General features: G+C 45.5%; 1 protein-coding gene across 1 annotated transcript in view; it reads right to left on the bottom strand.

The window, feature by feature from the left end:
- Positions 1–19,717, bottom strand: part of STARD7 (StAR related lipid transfer domain containing 7) — a 153,200-nt gene that overhangs the window by 37,755 nt on the left and 95,728 nt on the right. Inside the window, exons 4-5 of the mRNA XM_085634295.1 lie at positions 1,310–1,359; positions 14–124 (exon numbers count right to left, since the gene is read on the bottom strand). Coding sequence (XP_085490421.1) covers positions 14–124; positions 1,310–1,359 — 161 coding nt within the window. The remainder of the gene's footprint in view (positions 1–13; positions 125–1,309; positions 1,360–19,717) is intronic.

Consider the following 19,717-nt stretch of genomic DNA (forward strand, 5'->3'; position numbering starts at 1 on the left):
TAATAGAACATACCGGAAAATGGGTCACCCAGTGAACGATCTCTGACCCTGAGACAGCATCACGCTCGATCACTTCAAGTTTAATTACCAGCGCGTCCCATTTCTTCCGGTACTCTGTGTCAAGCTGGGAATAATAAGACCACAATGCTGTTACTGAATGTGAAGCTAGTTACTAGCCGTACTTCTGTGCTGAATTACCCCATGGTGCGTTGTGACAGTGTTTCTTTAGAAGGGCGAGATGGAATACAGCAAGACTTGGATGCCCTTCTTTCATTTTCATGCTCAAGTATTTGGACTGTGCTCCAATGAATAGCTACAACTGTCTGTAAGAACTGACAGTTTCCTTCTTGGGGATTTACTCAATGCTCCATGGGCAGCTATATTCCCTGCGTAATTGGGTGCCAGAGTACCTCCAGAAGAATTAATGACTACTCTGGCCATCTGTATTTCTTGAACAAAAATAAAATATGGCCACAGTAGAGTTGAACAACTAGTCACACATTCAGGGTTCCTTTAGGAGGTTCAATAACCATTTCCGTTTCATCGACTCTGGCAGCAAATGAGGTAATATTTCTTAAAGCATGACATTTTTCAGATTACTTTCACTTTGAGTTTAACTTCTTTCTCTGTGCCTTTTTACCTCTTTACCTTTCTTAATTCGCTCCCCAAATATTTCTTCCCCCTCTTTCCATTTCTCCCACTATCTCACACAATCCTACACCCACCACATGTCTTCCATTCTTAATTGCTTAACTTGACCCCTCACTATGTTCTCTGTAATTTGTCTTCCCTACACTGTTCTCCAGTTCATTCATCGTCATGTATTTTTCTGCTCACGTCACAACTTTGTGCCATGTCTTTTTGTCTCTCTCCGCATAGACTCCCTTTTACTTCTTCTTGATACCCACTGAGTATGTTCATCTCTTTTTTCCTAAGCTTTCTAACTTCCAATGGAGCACTCTTCATATCCTTCTCCTTTCTCAGTCTCTCACTAAAACACTAATTTGTAAGATTTCATTGTACAACTAGACCAATATCAGAGACTGGAGACGAAAAGAACATTACAATTCACCTCTCTGTAGATTGAAATTGGTAATGCGCTTATATGACTTCCGCTGCAAGGAGCACTCATGAGGTTTTCTGAATGAGTGTGCAAAGATAAATTGCTTACGGTGTGACTAGTGATTCATCACTCATGCTCTAATGAGATATAGAATACACATTTCAATCGGTGTTCAACCAATAGAGGCATGTGAGCAAACCCTTGTAGAAACTTACCTGTACGTTAAAGACCCTTGTAGAAACTTACCTGTACGTTAAAAAATTGCCGAGGTGTGACATCTCTGTATGTCCCAAACACTGCAAGAACAAAAACAGGAAAAAGTAAGTAGGGAGGTCAAAGATCTCAATCTAGATTGTTCAGATGTAGGTAGATAAATAATTGGAGTTTAAGAGTCCGCTCTATTCAGTACAGTATTCTAGGAGTAAAGTCATTATGGGAACCGAAGATGATGGACTTAAACGTAGGTGGGGCAAGATAATACTCTATGTAGTGAAACTATGCTAGGGGTGAGTAGTGTTACGCTGATCTTGTGTTGTGGCCAGAGCAGCACAAATATAGGGAAAGGAAGGAAAAATGGTCCTTTGATCTACAGAAAGCGCTCCTACATGCAAAAGTAAAGGGTCAATAAAAAGTTGTAGTACTTTCACTGAAAACACGTTTGGTGAACTCCTTTTCTTTAGTCTATGACTGTGTTCTCCCTAGGATGGTGTTCAACTTCACCTATTTCAGGACCATCTATTCTGTACAGCTCTAATACCCTAGAACTTAATTAACAGTTACTCACTGAGGTCATACAAAATACATCACGATCTCAAATATCCAGCGATGAATACACTCCTTAAGAAGAGAGGGCTCTGCTGGATCCCAACTATCCTCCCAACTTTAGCTTAATAACACAGCTTCCATTTCCTTCTACATTTCTGGAATGGACATTCACATGCAAGCTTCAGTCATATGGCATTTGTGGTTTAGTTACAATTAAGTTCCACCCTACAATCGTTATGAACAGTGGGAGTTTCTGGTTTCTGGTTTCAATAATCTTAGATTGCTGAGTGGTGTTCAGATAGTGACTTGACCTGACACTGCTGACCATTCACCTGCTCCATCAAGTGGAGAAACAGAAATCTAAGATACTGCCCCAAAACTGGTGGTCTCTTGTTATGAAAGTCTCGCAAGTGGGGACACTAGTGCCACTTGAGAAATTGAACTGGCGAGTGAGATAAGTGTCTCCTAGCATAGCCATCTTGCCCTTCTGTTTCAACATAACTCAATCTTTGGTGACTTTACTTCATGCATATGTGCAAAGTTGGTGAAAAAATGGTATTGGCATGCTAATTCTCATATGTCTCAAGAAAGTCGATAACATGTCATAAGCTAACATCCATTAAATACTGAAGACAATACACTCAGAGGTCAAATAGCGCTTTGAAAGTTCAACACAAGATCAATTGGAGATGGTCTTCATAAAAAGTCCCATCTTCCTTAATATGAGAGTTTTTTCTATTTTGCCATATAGTTTGGGCCTAGGCCTGTGGCTGCAACCTGCTGCAGTTGTAAGGAATCTGGCCCAATTATGGATTTACGTGTGACACCTTGATATGACACCTTGATAGCTGCAGTCTCTAGGAGTCATTCCAGATCTGCACAATGACACGTATTCACACCGTCGCTCATCACACAAGGACTGTGGAATACATTCAAATGTTTCATACCATCAACACTAGGGGAAATAGAATTTAGCTTTGCCTGTTGGCACATGCAATAGCACAAATAAATCCAACCCAAAATTGAGAAGGGTAAAGGTAGTGTGGGCTTTGAAAATTCAACATGTGTTTTCACTGGCTCAAGGTAGCCTCGCCTATCGACTTTAGTTTTGGTTGCATTATGACTCCCCAAGCTTTTTACAAATAAGGTTCTGCCTTTCTAGTCAATAAGTTTATGTATAATTAAGCCCAATATCTGCACTGCTCTCTAGGTGTCCCTCAGTAGGAAATACCAACATTCAAACAGATTCCAGTCAGCCATAACTTTGCGATCCAAGCAGCAATGCTTTACAACACATTTCAAACTAGAAAAATTAGATGTGTCATAACAACTTGAGTTTATTTCCACACTAAGCTTGGCAGCAGGCAGCGCAGTTTCCGTATCAACAGCTCCTTTTTCTTAGTAATGCATAGAAGCCTGCAAATGTTAGTTGCATTTTATTAATACCCTCAATGATATAAAAATACAACCAACTGCTCAGACCTGCATGAAAATGGCAGGTATAATCTTACATAACTTCAAAACAATGCACCAATCTATTGTCAACTATATTTTTGCAAATGTTTGTTGCAAACTCCATAACTGTACAATCATGCAGATAGGGAACCATGCTGCCTGCTTTCCTGCAGGACAGTCATGGCAACTCGGACATAAGATCACACCGAGAGCTCAGATTTCAACAATAAACGCATGTCAAGCAACAGTTTTGACTATGCCAGGTTACAGCTAGACTTTATTTAGTGCCAAGGCTGGTGGAAAACCAGCCCAGTTTCACAAGTGTGGAAAGTGTGCACATTAGCTAACACCTAGCTTACAAAATTATACATAAGCTGGTAAACATCATTACTTCTCAAATACATGGAGCAGGAAGCCTGAAATGCTAAAAAAGAAAATAGAAGAGAACACTAATGAACCACTTCTTCAAATAAAGTATTACAGCTAAAGTGTTCTATGAATTGGTGTTTCAAGATCAGGGTCCTTTTCCAGCCAGTGGAATTGTGTTAAAAGCCAATGGATGCAACAGTATGGAGCATTGTGAAAGAGACAGTATACATATCCGTACTTGGTGTTGGCCTTTTTGGGGATGGCTACTGTGTTTGGTGTGGCTGCAGTGTTCCAGAGGACCGGGTGCTGGAGGGGTACCGTACAGCAGGGTCCGATTTCATTGGTCACCATGATAGAAGGCAAGGCAAAGGTATTTGAAAGGGAGAGGCGACGGGAGGTGCCTTTCCTCAAACCACCAATACAAAGTTGTTCTCCTTGTACAGAGGAGCTCTAGCAATATTAACAAATTGAAGAGGTTGTGGTTAGAGGGTAGTGAGAGGCAACCAGGAGCGCTATATTAAGGCTCCAGAAGCAGTGAGAAAGGAAGGATGACAGGACAGAGACAGCTCCTTAAAACTATGCTTATACCATATACCTTCCAGAAAGCAGGGACTGATACTGGGACTGTATTAAGAATTGCCACAGGCTACATTGCAGGCATTGGAAAAAAGCAGGGAATTTTCTTATGCACTTCCGAAGATGACAACAACAATAGGGTAAAAATTATATCAGAGGGTTTGAGACCCTACCTAGGAAGACAGATTTGGGGTAAACACTGAGCTATGACAGTGATAGCGCCGTTTGCAAAAAAAAGCTTCTACCTTCACCAAAAGCAACTTTGGTTTTCAGCACCTAAACTTGTGGCCCATGTGGTTGATCAACAACAAGCATCCTCTACAATTAAGGACAATTTACAAATTATACGTTAGCCTGGTGGGTGTAAGGTCATAGCAGTTGTGTCTTAGCCTTCTAGGGCTTTCTGTCCGAGAGTACTTTTTTATTAGTTGAATGTCATAAATCGAGTCAGAGATGTACTAATAGCATTGACTGAATCATGGTCCTTGCTTAAAACCCCAGATAAATTACAATTTTTAAGCATTTATACAACTTTTTGGTGTTCATGGAGAAGGTAATCTCCACATGTACGTTCCATATTAATGTTAAATCTATCTCATCTTGCATTGTTCTGGATATCTAACACGAGGAAAAACACCACAGCTTACATTACATACCTCGGTGGAACTAAACATAAATTTTTTTTTTGTAAAGATGAGAATCCTACGGATGCACCTTGATCCCTACATGGTTTTTGCAACAAAATCTTATAAAAATATGTTACTAGCCAATTACGGTTAGATTATGGGTTAAGGCACATCAATGGTATAGTGGGCTTGAAAACATTGTTGCATTGGCAGAGATTGTGGATCGCTCCTGAGCTCATACCCTTCCGTAAAGCCCTAGAAGTGGTAATGGGACAGTCTGGTGCCTGTAAAATCCCTTGGCTTATGGTGGTAAGGGAGCGTTTGAGGCAGATAGGGCTCGAGAATCTCTGGTCTACACCAACAGATGCTTCATCAGTCCCAAAGCAGGTATTAACAAGCATTGAAAATGCAATAGGTCTCGCCTTTGATTAAGTTAAAGCCATTTGCTTTACTAATGGTATTGTATAGCAAAGCAAATGGCTTTAACTTAATAAAAGGCGAGACATATTGCATTTTTAATGCTTGTTTGAATACCGCATACAATTATTTAGTTTACAACATTGTTTGTGAGCAGATGTTAAATCATAAAGTTGCGTCCACAAATAATTCATCTGTGATTCATGATCAACGACTGTTGGAACTCGGAATCAACTACTAAACTGGAGAACTACCCCACAGAGATCTGAGTTGCGTTAATAAAAAAAATAAACTCGCTATTTGCAACTGTATGCTTGCTCCACCTTTGGAAAGTAACTGCAGCTCTCCGGTCACTGTTCAGGAGTCACTAAGCATGTTGCTCCTGCGTTACACTCATCCCGCGTCCCTCCAAATTATTAGCGACTGGGGTGCATTTCAATTCAAATTTTACGGTGCAATGGAATTTTAATCTCGGAAAACCGACGTGAAACTTTGAAAGGTGGAGAGTTCCGGTGATGCGCCCTCAGCCACAACAGAAGAAATCTTTCAGATTTGGAAGCCCACATGTTACATTGTTTTAACGCCTTCCGAGTTTTAAGGGCGATGTATACAATTGTCTCACTTTTGCACTGACTTGTGAAACTTACTCGTGCCGAGCCCGGGTCATGCGCGCTAGATGTTTTTCCTTGCACACAACTCTTCAGATGACAAATGCATCGCTCAGGCGATTAAAGTGGAAACTGTGACCCTGTATGCCATATTTTATAGACAACTGGTCAATTATACAGTTTAGCAATTAGAAACATTTATGATGCGCACAATTTTCAATCTCAAATTAATCTGGAGCAGCATTTCCCAGGCAGCGGACGATCTACGTAAGGGGCTCGCATCCTGCATGTGCTAATATGAACGATGCAGTGTAAACACGTGCAAGGTAAATATGCAAAGAGTACAAAGGGTGCTGAACCGAATAATTAGTACCACTGGCTTCCCCATCACATTCTCTGTCCACCCATCACTTCTTAACCGGAACGGACACTCAATAATATCGCCGTACAGAAGTCACATCATACATCTGAGACGTCCCTGCTACAACAAGTTCCTTACACACAGCCAGTCTCTCCTCACACGCAGCCAGTGTCTCCTCTCACACGCAGACTTACACTACCAGTGTGTCCGGTGACGGTCACTGCGTGTGCTCTTACATAGTGTTTTGCGGTCCCACAGAGGCGCTGTGTCTCTGATCACGGGTTGTGTGCTGAAACACCGGAGGGAGGGAAAGCGAAAGCACACCATGTGCGCGTTGAGGGAGACGAGCCATATGCGTGCTGACGTAAGCGCGCCAGGCCTGGACAGGAGATGCGTATGGTGCGAGCAGGAGTTGTAATAACGCCGCGAGCCATACGCGTGCACATAGGCTGTCTGGTCTGAAGCTTAAACAGATGCTGTGAGCGTGCACATCGCCTGTCCGGGCAAGTGCACATCTCCTGTCCCACTTGCAAAACCCAAGTTGACAACAAGACATCTCGCATAGCGAGCAGTGCAAGCGCTGCGTCGCAAGGCGAGACCTAAAAAGGTGCCTTCTGGCACCACATAGACCAACTTACCCTGAGGACTTCCAGGGTGGGTTCCCTCGCTGCTTCTTTTTTTGGAGTTTAAAATTGACTATTGTCTGTAACCATTTCTGGATGAGGCTGTGCCTCCCCTTGCGCAGACTTTGTACATAAAATTTTGCTTAGGGATTTTACCTAATTGTTCTTTTACCGCTGCATGGAAGCGCGGAATCTCTGACTCCATTAGTATCTGCCCCTTCTGTTCCGGAGTGCTAGAAACGGCTGAGCATGTAGTATTCTTTTGTCCAATCAACCACGGATATAGAATGAAGTGGATTCTTTCAGTCTGTCGTAACCTGGGGTTTTAGGAACTATAAGACTGCGCTCAGAATAGTTAGAAGTGATACCAGGCATCGTATCGGCTTTGCTGTCTCAGGGTTTCGGATGTACATGTGGAGAAGACAGAAGAAGGTGTCGACTTGATGAATTGGGGTCTCTTCCCGATGTGTGTTTTAATCCTTTATCTGCATCTTATCCTCTTTTATGGGCAAATATTTTTTTTTGTCCACAAACCTTTTAACAATATGCATTGTGTTGGATTTGCATATGTACTGTCAATTAGAATTGTGATTTTATTCTTGTATTGTTTTTAGGTCGAGCCTTGACAGCGCATGCACTGTATGCAAGACCGGCAGTAATCTATAAAACAAGCATTGAAACTGCAATAGGTCTCACCTTTGATTAAGTAAAAGCCATTTGCTTTGCTAATGGTATTGTATAGCAAAACAAATGGGTTTAACTTAATGAAAGGCGAGACCTATTGCATTTTTAATGCTTGTTACCCTTAGTATGTATACATGTATTGACGATTCATAACGCTTGGGGTTTCTCGTGATGTAGGAAACAAAAGATCGAATGGCTTGAAAAGGTCACCTGAACCGCGAGTTGGCAATATAGAACCCTTCTGCATCTATTACTTGTAATGTATTTTTACTTTACAGCTTTATTTTGCTACAGTTAGCAAGAAAACGGTGTTTCCTTCAAACACGGAAATATTTTTTTAAACTAGCTGGTGAAAGACAGTTCTCTATACAAAAAAAAAAACACAAGAGGAACAAGGTTTCTTTATGGAATTCGGAAGTTGGGGGTTTCGTGTAAACAATTTGCTTTGTTAAAAAACATACTGTCTGTATAGACGAGTGATTTTTTTAAGCTACTGCCTGCAAGGAACTATCAAATGTGAATCTAGGTTATGTTGGTCTTACTGGCAGACAGCAGGTTTTGTTGAGAGGCAAAAAGGGAGGATAGGCCTCGTTTATTAATGATGGTACATTAATTCAAAAGATGCTCATGGCAATGAAATATCATTACAACCACAGAGTGGACGAGGATTGAAGGCGCTGTGGCGACTCCAAGTGTCTGCAAAAGGCTGTGATGAGGTCTTCTGGTGGAGCCATCTCAATTGTACAAGTCTCGCCAAAGTTAATCATTTTGAAAACGGTAGTGCAGGTTCATAATTCTGTAGAACATGAATTGCTAAAGCAAGCGGGTCACAGAAATGAAAAGATTGAGAAACCCTGGGGTAGTGAGCGACTCAAATGACAGGCGGCATCGAACCTGCCCTGTGAGCATGCACTGGGTCACCTTAAATGCCCATGCCAAAGGCTTCCATGGCACCGCAAGGTGTAAATTCTCAAAAACTGCATTCAACGCATGAGCCTATGGAAACAGTCTAAGAGCCCTGCTGAACTACACATCCCAGAGTTCCAGGACGCTGCACACCACTACATGCTCGACCAGCGAGGCCGACAGGCCAACCAATACTACCCACGGACACAGACACAGCACTGGTGCAGCACAACTCAAATCACTCGTTACTCCCCTCGCTCTCACCCCGAGTTACATTATATTTGCCCATCGTCCTCATTACACCTATGGCCAGTGCTTAAATCTTGGCACTCTACACTCTTCTGCAAAAAATATAACATTCAGTTCTAGTTCCTCGGTAAATACTCCGTTGATACGAAGATGATAGACTCCCCCATCCCAAAATAATAAATAATCGAGGATACCCAACTTGAGCCTGTGCCAGCCTTATTCAATAAGTGTTGCACGTGTGTGAAGCTCTGTACAAAGTATAACATAAAAACAATAACTTCCTTTCTTAGATAGCCCGTTTTGCTGAGTGGCGCTGCAAGTGGCCTGTGATAATGCCCATCTCAGTGACACCCAGAAGGTAGACTTTAGAGTGGGGGAGTCACCCCCCTGTGGAATCAAAGATGCACACTTCTGGTTTGTACATATCGCTAGCAGGCACAGGAACCTACTGGGTCCACCTGTCCGGCATTTGTCACAAGCCACTGATAACACATTAGACACAAAGTTCGTTTTTATTATTTATCTACAGCAAGGTATCATTAACATTAATTGAAATACCACGTCATATGTAGGCATGCTGATACTAATAGAAATGCCCCAGTGCAGTACATGGGATAACCGCTGCACATGCAGCCTTAAGACGTCAGTATCACATAGCCCAAATCGATGTCCGCTTGTCCCTCTGCCGATTTTAGCAAAAAAAGAGCCAATTGATTTAGTTGTGGGCGCAACATGAAATGGCCAATGTTGTATTTTTCTTACCAGCTATTGTAGAAGTACTTGGCGCTGTACAGTGACTATACAATACGTTAAGCAGAGTACTGGAATACTGTGCTTAGTATTATCGGAAATCACTTTTCAGCAAAGTGCAAATCGATTTAAACGAGGTAATAAAAAAGGCAAGTCTGCTGCATTACATCTCTTTTGTGTTCTAAATCCACTGGGCTCGCTGCCACCCCTCCCACTTCGGTCATCTCAGCGCAAGGAAGGGGGTTCACGGAAGGCTCGGCTGGCTTCCCCACTGCTTCACCGCACACCCTCCAAGCATTGCGGCCCCCCCACAATCGCTCCTCGCTTTCTAGACACATAAAATGCACGTACGACTCTACCACCAACTAATCAGTGGCGTAAAGTGAAAGAATGCCGCCCCATCTGCCAAAGGTGAAGAGCCCCCCCGAGTCGCCAATATCTCAGAGATATTCGTTGCTCTAGGGCGGAATGGCCCTCCCCTTTTGAAGGATCACGCCCCACACCCACACCGCTGAAAGGTCGGGGTACCCCTGCCACTAACGCGTTAAAATTCCACAAGTGACTAAAAAACACATACTTTAGACACAGGACATCTGCCTCAAAGTTCAGGGAAAGCACCACATCAACAACTATGCAGGCCTTTGTTTAGAAAATGTAAACATATCTGCAAAAAAAGATAAAAGGACTGGCGCATGCACAAAATTGACTAATTATTAAACTTACCCCCTACCCCACTCCTGCTGTTCATCCCCGCACAAAATAAATAGCCACTTCAAAAAACATGAAATACTCCAAACTAAAGTTTTGAGGCTTTGCGAGGACAGTATGCAACCTCGGCGTGGCCTTCAGTGCGGGACCTGGGTACACATTCCAAACACCGTAGCAAAAGTCCACAAAGTGCCAATTCTCGAAAAATAAAATCGCAAAACAAGGAAAAATAGCACGGCAGGAGATCCAAGCACGGCTTAAAGCAGCCTCGTGAACCCTGTTGATGAAGAGAAAATTGCTGCCATCTGCTTCCGCCCGCCTCCACGCAAACACACGCACATCCCTGTTCCTGATCAATCAGCAGTCCTAGGGAGGCAATCATGGTGGAACCGGGGCTGATCAAAAGGACTCCGGCTGATACATGTTACACGCTGGAACGACCTGCCGGGAGTGGCGGAGCAGCCCCTGGCCATCCCGAGTGCGCCACAGCCCCACTGGTTAAGTGATCATGGCGGATGTGTGAATCAGCTCTCAGGATCTGACCCTGCACACAGAACTGGACAGAAACTACAGACCGGGGCTTTCCCCAGGTATTCTTCTCTCTCCTGAGTCGGAGCCCCCATAAGCCCTCCAAGCCCCATTTACACTTACCCTGGTTCATGGAGCCCACAGGCATGTGGCTGTTCGAGTTGGGCTTGTAAGGCATTCCCAGAGACATTATAAATTACAGAAATAAACTCTTGGCTTTGGCAAAGGCAGCCGCTGGTTTATAATTGCATCGCGCTTTCACTTTAAGTGAAAGCGCGATGCAAAAATAAACACGCGGCTGCCTTTGCCAAAGGCGAATGGTAACAAAAAAGTGCGTAGCGGCTAATTAAGAGACGCTGTCTCCCACCGCCAGTAAGAGATCCAATCCCGCTGGGCATGGATAAAAGGAGACAGGGTGGCAACAAGCAGCGATTGACATGCCTTCAGTGCAATCATTGCACTGCCTTTGGCATAATTCGTGACGCCAAACGACGCGCAAGAATCAAACCTGAAGGCGGAGCTGGGACAAGGCTTCTGGAATCGTATCGATTCCAAGAAGCCTCGTAAGACGAGAGCAGCGCATGCGCTGCTTACGTCAGGCCGAGACCCAACAACTCTATTCCTGCCTTTTTCTTACAATTGCTTTATTTCAGCGTCCCTCTTTGCTGCCTCCTGTCTCGTTCCTTGAGCCGATAGCTCATTTCCTTCGAAGGCTCAGGAGCACTGGTAAAGTACAGTGTACTTACGCATGCCGTTACCTCCTGTGTGTAAGAACTTTATCTTTATTGATGCTTTTGGCGTCGCTGCTGTCCCAGTTTTGATTCCCCTTTTCTTAGGGTGAACAGACGTCCCGGATTCGCCCAACAGTCCAGTTTTTTCACCGAGTGTCCCAGCAGATTTCGGTCATTTAGGCTCATGTCCCGGATTTTAGAGAGGGGGCGACTGAAAACATTGAGAGGCACTTTTTTGGGCGTTATAAAGCTGTGCTAGTGAGCAGCTGTTATAAGTACGCAGTTTAATTAATATGTATGATGTTGGTTGTAGAAATTACATTTATTTTCTTAATGCCTTTTCTGTGATCTTATGTTGATGAGAACTGTCATTCTGCCGATGAAAAATTGTAGTCCTATTTTCCTAAAATGTCCCAGTTTTTGGTTCTCAAGATCTGGTCACCCTACAGCTTTGCTTTATAAACCTACCCTCCACCCTCCGAACACACACAGCCCCTGCAGCTGCCTTCCTTTGGCCCGTCGCCCTTTTAAACCCTCTTCACATTATAAGCCCTCCCCCCACCCTCAGAGCGCACAAAGCCCCTGCAACAGTCATCTTTTGGCCAGTCAGTGCTCGTTTTCAAATCCAAGTGCCAAACCCCCTCCAGGTGGCGAGTTGCCCCACCCCGGTCCCCCTGTCTCTCTTCACCAACTGCGCGCTTTTCCCTTAAATCACCACTGACAACTTTTTTGGGTGCCTGAAAAGGTCGCAGTTTATTCTTCAAACAACATAACATTGTACGTTTCAATAGATCATTTCATGGTCATATATGCATTTACTGTTCATATCATTTCTTTACTTCTACTGCTTCTTAAACGTTTCTTGCATTCTGGACCCAGCCTCCTCAATAACCAGGGATGGGCGGGCCCCATTTCTGGGCTTCCGTTACACGGGTCTAGGCTTCAGCTTGCTACCGATTTGGAGGGTGTCCATCTGGACCTACCCCGGGCTGCAAGTGCCAACCCGCTCGCCCTGTTGCCCTTTAAGGGCCCTCCCTTCTCCCGGGGGTCCCTGCCGTCCAGGGTATCTCAAGGACCTTACTTGAGCATCTACTCTACCTTTCTTGAGGCTGAGTCCTTGCCAGATTCTCCCTCTGTACCCCTGCCGTAATTCATCCCAAGGGTCCTGCGGGAGCATTCCATCTATTCTTTCTAAGGCGGCACGCTGCCCCTTGGCTCCCCCAGTGCCCCTGTCATGTGGCATCTCAGGGACAGTGGGAGCCTTCCATCTACCTTCTTAGTAAGTTCTGTCTTTTACTAGTTTTGTTGAGATTGCTCCGCTCCGCTAACCCATACCCTTGCGGCTGCGATGCCCGTATCTTAGGTGTGGGTGGGTGGGTGGGATTCTTCTCCTTCCTACTGCGAGGGAGGGGGATGAATGTGCCTCACTCGGGCCGCTGGCCCCTTTTTAACCCCCCCTCGCCCTACCAAGCTCGCCCCCTGATTTGGGGGGGTTCACCTTACTTGCGCCGGCCTAGCTTGTATGCAGATGTGGGGGAGGGGGGCAACGCAAGCCTTCCCGCCCCGGACGGCGTTTCACCCAGGCCTCCATTGGGTCTGGCTTTGCCTCCCCGGTCCGGGTCTAAACCCCCTCCAGGTGGCAAGTCGCCCCGCTCCCCCTCGCCACCAACCGCGCGCTTTCCCCTAAATCACCACTGACAACTTTCTTGGGTGCCTGAAAAGGTTGCAGTTTATTCTTCAAACAACATAACATTGTATGTTTCAATAGATCATTTCATTGTCATATATGCATTTACTGCATGTCATTTCTTTACTTTACTTTTACTGCTTCTTAAACTTTTCTTGCATTCTGGACCCAGCCACCTCAATAACCGGGGATGGGAGGGGCACATTTTCTGATCTTCCGTTACATGGGTCTAGGCTTCATATTGCTACCGATTTGGAGGGTGTCCATCTGGACTTGCCCCGTGCCGCAAGTGCCGTCCCGCTCGCCCTGTCGCCCTTCTCCTGGGGGTCCCTGCCGTCCAAGGAATCTCAAGGACCTTACTTGAGCATCTACTCTACCTTTCTTGAGGCCGAGTCCTTGCCATCTTCTCCCACTGTACCCCTGCCGTGAGGCATCCCAAGGGTCCTGCGGGAGCATTCCATCTATTCTTTCTACAGCGGCACGCCGCCCCTTGGCTCCCCCAGTGTCCCTGTCGTGCAGCATCTCAGGGACACTGAGAGCCTTCCATCTACCTTCGTAGTAAGTTCTGTCTTTTACTAGTTTTGTTGAGATTGCTCCGCCACGCTTCCTACAGTTTCCCGATCAGAGGGAGCTTCCCCCTTCCCCGGCCCCCCTTTGCTTTGTGGCAGCAAATGCTAGGGTGGTCACCCCCGCATGACCCGCAAGCGTGTTTAAACCTGCAAGATTTACCCCATTTACATTAATCTTTGTCAAATTTCCAGCATAGCTTATCTAATTTGTTACCTGCTTGGCTTTTCCTGTTGCATTCTTCACCCTGCCCTTACTCTCGTAGGGACGAAAATTGTTCTCTTTTGAGCCAATCCCCTCCCGTGCTGCCACCATGTGCTTAGAATAACTCTCCATGTCCTGGCAATCCCAGCTTATGGTCGGCCATACCTGCATTTTCTCTCTAAACCCCTCGTCGTACAGCAGCCATGCATCGCCCGATATCACTGCTGCGCCTCGTGTACCCTTTGCTCATAAAGGATCAGTGCCACCGCGCTTTGTGGGAACTTCTCAATGAACACGCATGCCAGTGTCCTGAATGCCTTTAGCCAATTTTCAATAGATCTTTCTACCCTAGGTTTCCGCTTGGTTCGCCTGTTCTCATCTTTTCTTTCTTGCACTGTTCGGTCTAAGCCAGGTTGGCGCACTTCCAGCAGGAGAAAAAATTAATTATTTCCTCCAAATCCTCTCCTTTACTGTGAGTGGATGAGGTTGGCTAGCCCTAACATCTTTGCTGTTGTGGGAGGGTCGCTTGAGGAGGGGCGCAGGTACTCGTTCGCTGGCTTCCCATTACAGTCCTGTCCCTCACTCGCTCCGGTTGTAATTGGGCTCTCTCCCCCAAGGGCCCCGTGCTTTCCTGTGTGGCCGGCTCGCTCTCTGCCTGAACGCCCTGTCCTGCCGGGCTAAATACATTTGGCTCCTTGCTTGATGGCCCTTCTGCTTGGACCCCCGTGTTAGCCCTTTTGCTTGTCGCCGTGCTGTCCTCTTTACCCCCAGGGCCCCATGGTGCGCTCCCAGGTAAAGGAGCCCCCCTCCCTGGCCATTGCCACCAGGGCATCCATGTTGTTGGCTGCATTGCCCCTTCGAACCAGGCTTCCCCTTGGAAAACTGGTCTCCCCTGGCCTATGCGCCATGATTGGTGCATGGGCCATGTGCCTTGTATTGCCACGTTGTTCCCTCCCATTTGGGTTCCCGTGTTACTGTTTTGCCCCAGTCTGCTTTGGGCCCCCTGCCCCCTCTTGCGCCCTGCTCAGCGTTCCATGCTTAGCCTGAGCCGCTTCCTTTCTCGTGTCTCTCCTGAGGGGCCGCTGTGCTGACCACAGACCACCCCACCCCACCCCACCCCCTTCATCTACGCGCGGGGGTGTCAGTCTGGCTGTTGCTTTGGTTCATGATATCTATTCAGCTTATAACACTCATTTGTTTAAGTTCGAGCTGTTGACGTTGCAATACCGCTTTGAAAATATAATGACTCCACTGCAAATAAAACAAGCATTGAAAATGCAATAGGTCTCGCCTTTGATTAAGTTAAAGCTATTTGCTTTGCTAATGGTTTTGTATAGCAAAGCAAATGGCTTTAACTTAATGAAAGGCAAGACCTATTGCATTTTTAATGCTGGTTTTATTTGCATTGGAGTCATATTTTCAAAGCTCTATTGCAACGTCAACAGCTCGAACTTAAACAAATGAGTGTTATAAGCTGAATAGATATCATGAACCAAAGCAACAGCCAGATTGATCTGAATGCACAGCTGCAAAGTACTACTGGCATTCCTTTTTTAGGGCTACTATGGATTACATGAGGCTGGCAGTTTAAGCTCCAGCACCTTAAATACCAAACTATCTTAATGCATTTACGTCTTTTCTACTGTGTGACACAGGTATGAAAACATGTGTATCTGCAACACAGTTAAGTTTTTAAGATAAAGGGCAACTGTCAATTTGACTCTGCTCCTCCACGACCTTCAACCCCGTGCAGCGCTATCGCAGTGGCATCTCCCGAGTTGTGGAAATGGTGAATTACATTTCCAGAAATTAACGTGGGCTCTTTGTAACATTTCACTGCAAACATACTACAGGCTGCCAATCACAGTCGCCGTGTCTCGCGTTAGTCACTCCCTATCATCGCAATGCTGGGTGTTCAGCCATGATTTTCATCAAGCAAAACACTGCTTCCTGGGACTTGAAGTCTTTTGTTTAGAAACAGATGGGCTAATGTACCGGAAAATAACGTTTTGCGAGAGGAAAGCACAGGACAGAAAACGTTGTGACATTTAGTTCTCTTCTGTTTGTCCTACTTAAACAGATAACAATTACAGAAAACAAAGTGGCTGGCTAACCCCTTTACTGCCTAGTTCAGTATATTTACATTTAATAAAATGCATTTTGGTTGTGGTAGTTGCTGAACCGACACTACACCTGTAGCACCGCTCTTGAGCTATAAAGTTAAACAATGAGGAGTTTTGGACGAGAAACCGGGACCACTGTCGAAATCCCAGTCAGCCCAATGAAACGCGTAGCAGAAAGGATTACGGTAAAAACTAAATCGGCGTTCAGTTTGAATCGTGGGTCTTACATAGGATGCAAATAAGTGCTTGAGGTGCTGTGCCCTGCTGTTCTCATGTTTAAGACCTGATACATACCACTGGAAGGCTGACATTAGATGGAATAGTTGAAAAACTTCCCAAGCCTAAAAGAACTGGAGAAATGAAGGCGCTCCCGCCCCTTCCCCGAGGAGTCGCTTGGAGGGGGTGTCTTTGGTCGCCTCTGGTTCACAGAAGTCTTCTAGGGGCTGCAGGCAATTACAGGCTGTGAGCACAAGAGACAAAGAGCTCGCGCCTTCTGCATACACTCAGCGATGGATGGGGGTTGCCATCTTCTGAGCTCCGTCTGCCTCACTGCCTGCGATCTGTCTGAGTCCGAACGCAGCTCTGAAGGTGCCTAGCAGGAGTCGCAGGGAGCTCTCCATGCCACAGCTAGTCTGGGAAAGGGAGCAAGGTCACCGTGAAACTCTTCACACAACTCCAAATAATACGGTGACAAAATGAAGAGAATATACTAAGCAAGAACATATTATTGTATAAATGAAACAAAGCTGATCCTCAAACATTACACAATAGAACGCCGCCGGACCGCAATTGTAAAACAAAAAGCGCACTGAATAACGAGTCTTGGCCTGAGGGAGGTGGCAACAGGAGCACGCCAAGGTTTATTTTAAACAAGCTGTCAGCGTTGTGTGAAAAACATAGTGCGTCCCAGCTAATGAAAGGAGGGTAACGCCGCAAATGAGAGATCCAATCCTGCTGGGCGGGGCCAAAAGGGGACAGGGTGGCAACCAGGAAGGATTGAAATGCCTCCGGTGCAATCATTGCACTGCTTTTAGCAAAATTTGTGACGCCAAACGATGCGCACGAATGAAGACTGCAGGCGGAGTGGAGACACTGCTTCGGAATCCGTACTGATTCCAACAAGCCCTCCCATGGTGAGAGCAGCGTATGCGCTGCTTTTGCCAGGCTGAGACCTAAAAACAAAAGTGAAAAACACCATCATTTTAAACTTTTACAAATGCAAGACCTATTGCATTGCGAATGCTTGTTATATATTGAGTTAAGCATTTTCTTTTATGGCAGATTGGGCCGAAATAAAGATCCTTTTGAATGGCTATATTAGGTTAAGTTTAATGGAATACCTATGCAACCACTAGACATGTAATACTTATGCAGCGATCAAACCAACTGGTTCTTTGCATGCAACATTCAAAAGGCAAATGGAATTAAAACTCAGGAGGATTGGGCAAAGGCAATAGCTTCAAATGAAGGGATTCAGAAATATGTTTTAAAAAAAGAATTTAAAAAACGTTTTGTGTGGCATCCCTTCAATAGTCTCTGAGAAGTGCAAGGACAAATAGTGCGGATTCTTTAAATTAATCAGTCGCCTGTCACCTATCTGACAGGAGGAGTGTCTTGCTTCACAACCAGCAAAAGCTCAGCTCTGGGAATGACCTGCATGGGACATCCTCAATGAACTGTGTCGACCCTATTCACAAGAGGGAAGACTTTCGAACTCACAGAGTAAGCAACAAAAAGAACAACCACCTACTTGTTCATCCAGACATGCGAGCCTGCCTCGTCCAATTCTTCAGCCTGCCTCCAACACGGAGTACAACAACTTACTTGTTCGTCCAGACATTTTTGCCTGCTTCATCCAACTCTTCTGTGTGCCTCCGGGCACTTTGCTCTCAACTCTTTGGCCACCCTAGGGAAATCTTGGGAACTCTCAACCAAGAGCTGACCAGGGATCCCATCTAATTGAAGGGGGTCTTCCCAATTTTTTAACTATTGGAATCATGTTCACTGCCATTAAGGTTCCAGAAGGAAGGAAAATAAAGGAAACACTGTTTGAACCCACAGTTGACTCCCGCCAAACATATAAAATCCAGACCAGTAGCATGCTGGCCACCAGTCACTGGATAATCTCTAGTGTGGGGTTCCAAGATTTAGCCCCCATCAGACCATCACCTTAAGCCTAGGCACGTTCAAGGTGTACTGGCAGCTTGACCAGCCACTGCGCTCACTCTATATCCACTGGGCTACTGGACTTCCAGGACTCAGTTAACTGGGTCAACTCATGGGCACCAGGGCCCACACACTAGGTCACTTCCAAGACACCATTGGATCTCCAAAGAAGAATGATTGGCTTATCTTAGAAGGAAGGGCTCTCGGTTCCTTTAATTGGTGGATTTCTGAGGCATCTTTGGGTTTTTCATTAGATGCAACTTTTAACGCATTCCTCTGCATCATCAAAACAAAATCTCAGCCTCTGAAGACTTAAGAACTATTACATTCCCTTTTGAAGTCACTCTGTATAAACATGAACAAAATACTTTAGTTTTGGTTTAAACACCCCTCACAGTTCCTGTCCACACCAGCAGCTTCCCCAGAGAGTAAAACGAGTCAGAGTTCAGGGTTAAACAAAAGTACAGCAACTGTACTTGGTATTTGGTGAGTTAACTCTAGCCAACAGAGTAAAAGGCATGTATCTGTGTTTAGTGAGCAGTACTCCGCTATTATACCTACCTGTAAATAAAATATTTTTCATGGGTTAAGAAGTGCCTGGCACTGATTTATGAAAGGCATTTTCTGTGTCATATGCTACATTAAGTTTCTAAGCCTACACTACCTCTTGGACTAATCAACTCCACAGCCCCGCAAGAGCTAAGTGCTTGGTAAAGAGATTTATTTGGTTATATGGTTCAGAGTTCTGTCTCGCCCACCTTTGCCGGACCCTGTAATTGCCTGGTTTCTTTATAACAGGGCCCGCGACCCCATCCTTGCCCAGGCCAAGACCTGAGGAGCCATCCATGTCACTAACAGCAAAGTCATGATCTTTCTAGACTTTACCAAGGGAAGTACGACAGCACTCTACATTTCTGGAAGCCAAGCAAAGTCTTCGTCAGTTGGAGCTGCTCTATGCCATATTGTTCCCGGCCCAGCTGTGGGTGGTGACCCAAGAGGGAGTGCAATTCTTCCAGACCCCAAAAGACGTGTTGGACTGGATCAAGACATACCCGCAAGCTGTCCTCCGCGGGGGACCCATGGCGCAAAGCCAAGCAGCAGAAATTGAAGCAGTGGGAGAGTCTGTGAAGGAGCTCCCTCCGGTGTGGCAGCACAAAGAGAGAAACAGCGAGCGGTGGAGGTGGTGCCGGCAATGAGCAGAGGAGAATGGAGCCCAACTTCATCACCGAGTGAGGAAGATGCTCGGGATTCAGACCTCACTTGCGCCACCAGCTCTGCTGAAGACTCAGACAACGACCTGCCTAGGGTCACACCTGGCATGGCAGACAAACTTATATAACAGAATTAATTGCACAAGTTATTTTGTGTTTGGTTTTTGGAGAGGACCCTTGGTTACTTATTTGCTGTTCCCTAAGATGCTGCGATAGTGGGACCTCAAAGGCTAGACATGTCTTTTAGTCCTCTGGTCGGATGGAGAGAAGCCGGTTGCGGAGCCATTAGTTAGTCACAGTCTTCGGGGGTAATCCAAATGCATGCAAATGTTCTGGGGTG

Source organism: Triturus cristatus, chromosome 11 (assembly GCF_964204655.1).
Source record: "Triturus cristatus chromosome 11, aTriCri1.1, whole genome shotgun sequence".
Lineage (NCBI taxonomy): Eukaryota > Metazoa > Chordata > Amphibia > Caudata > Salamandridae > Triturus > Triturus cristatus.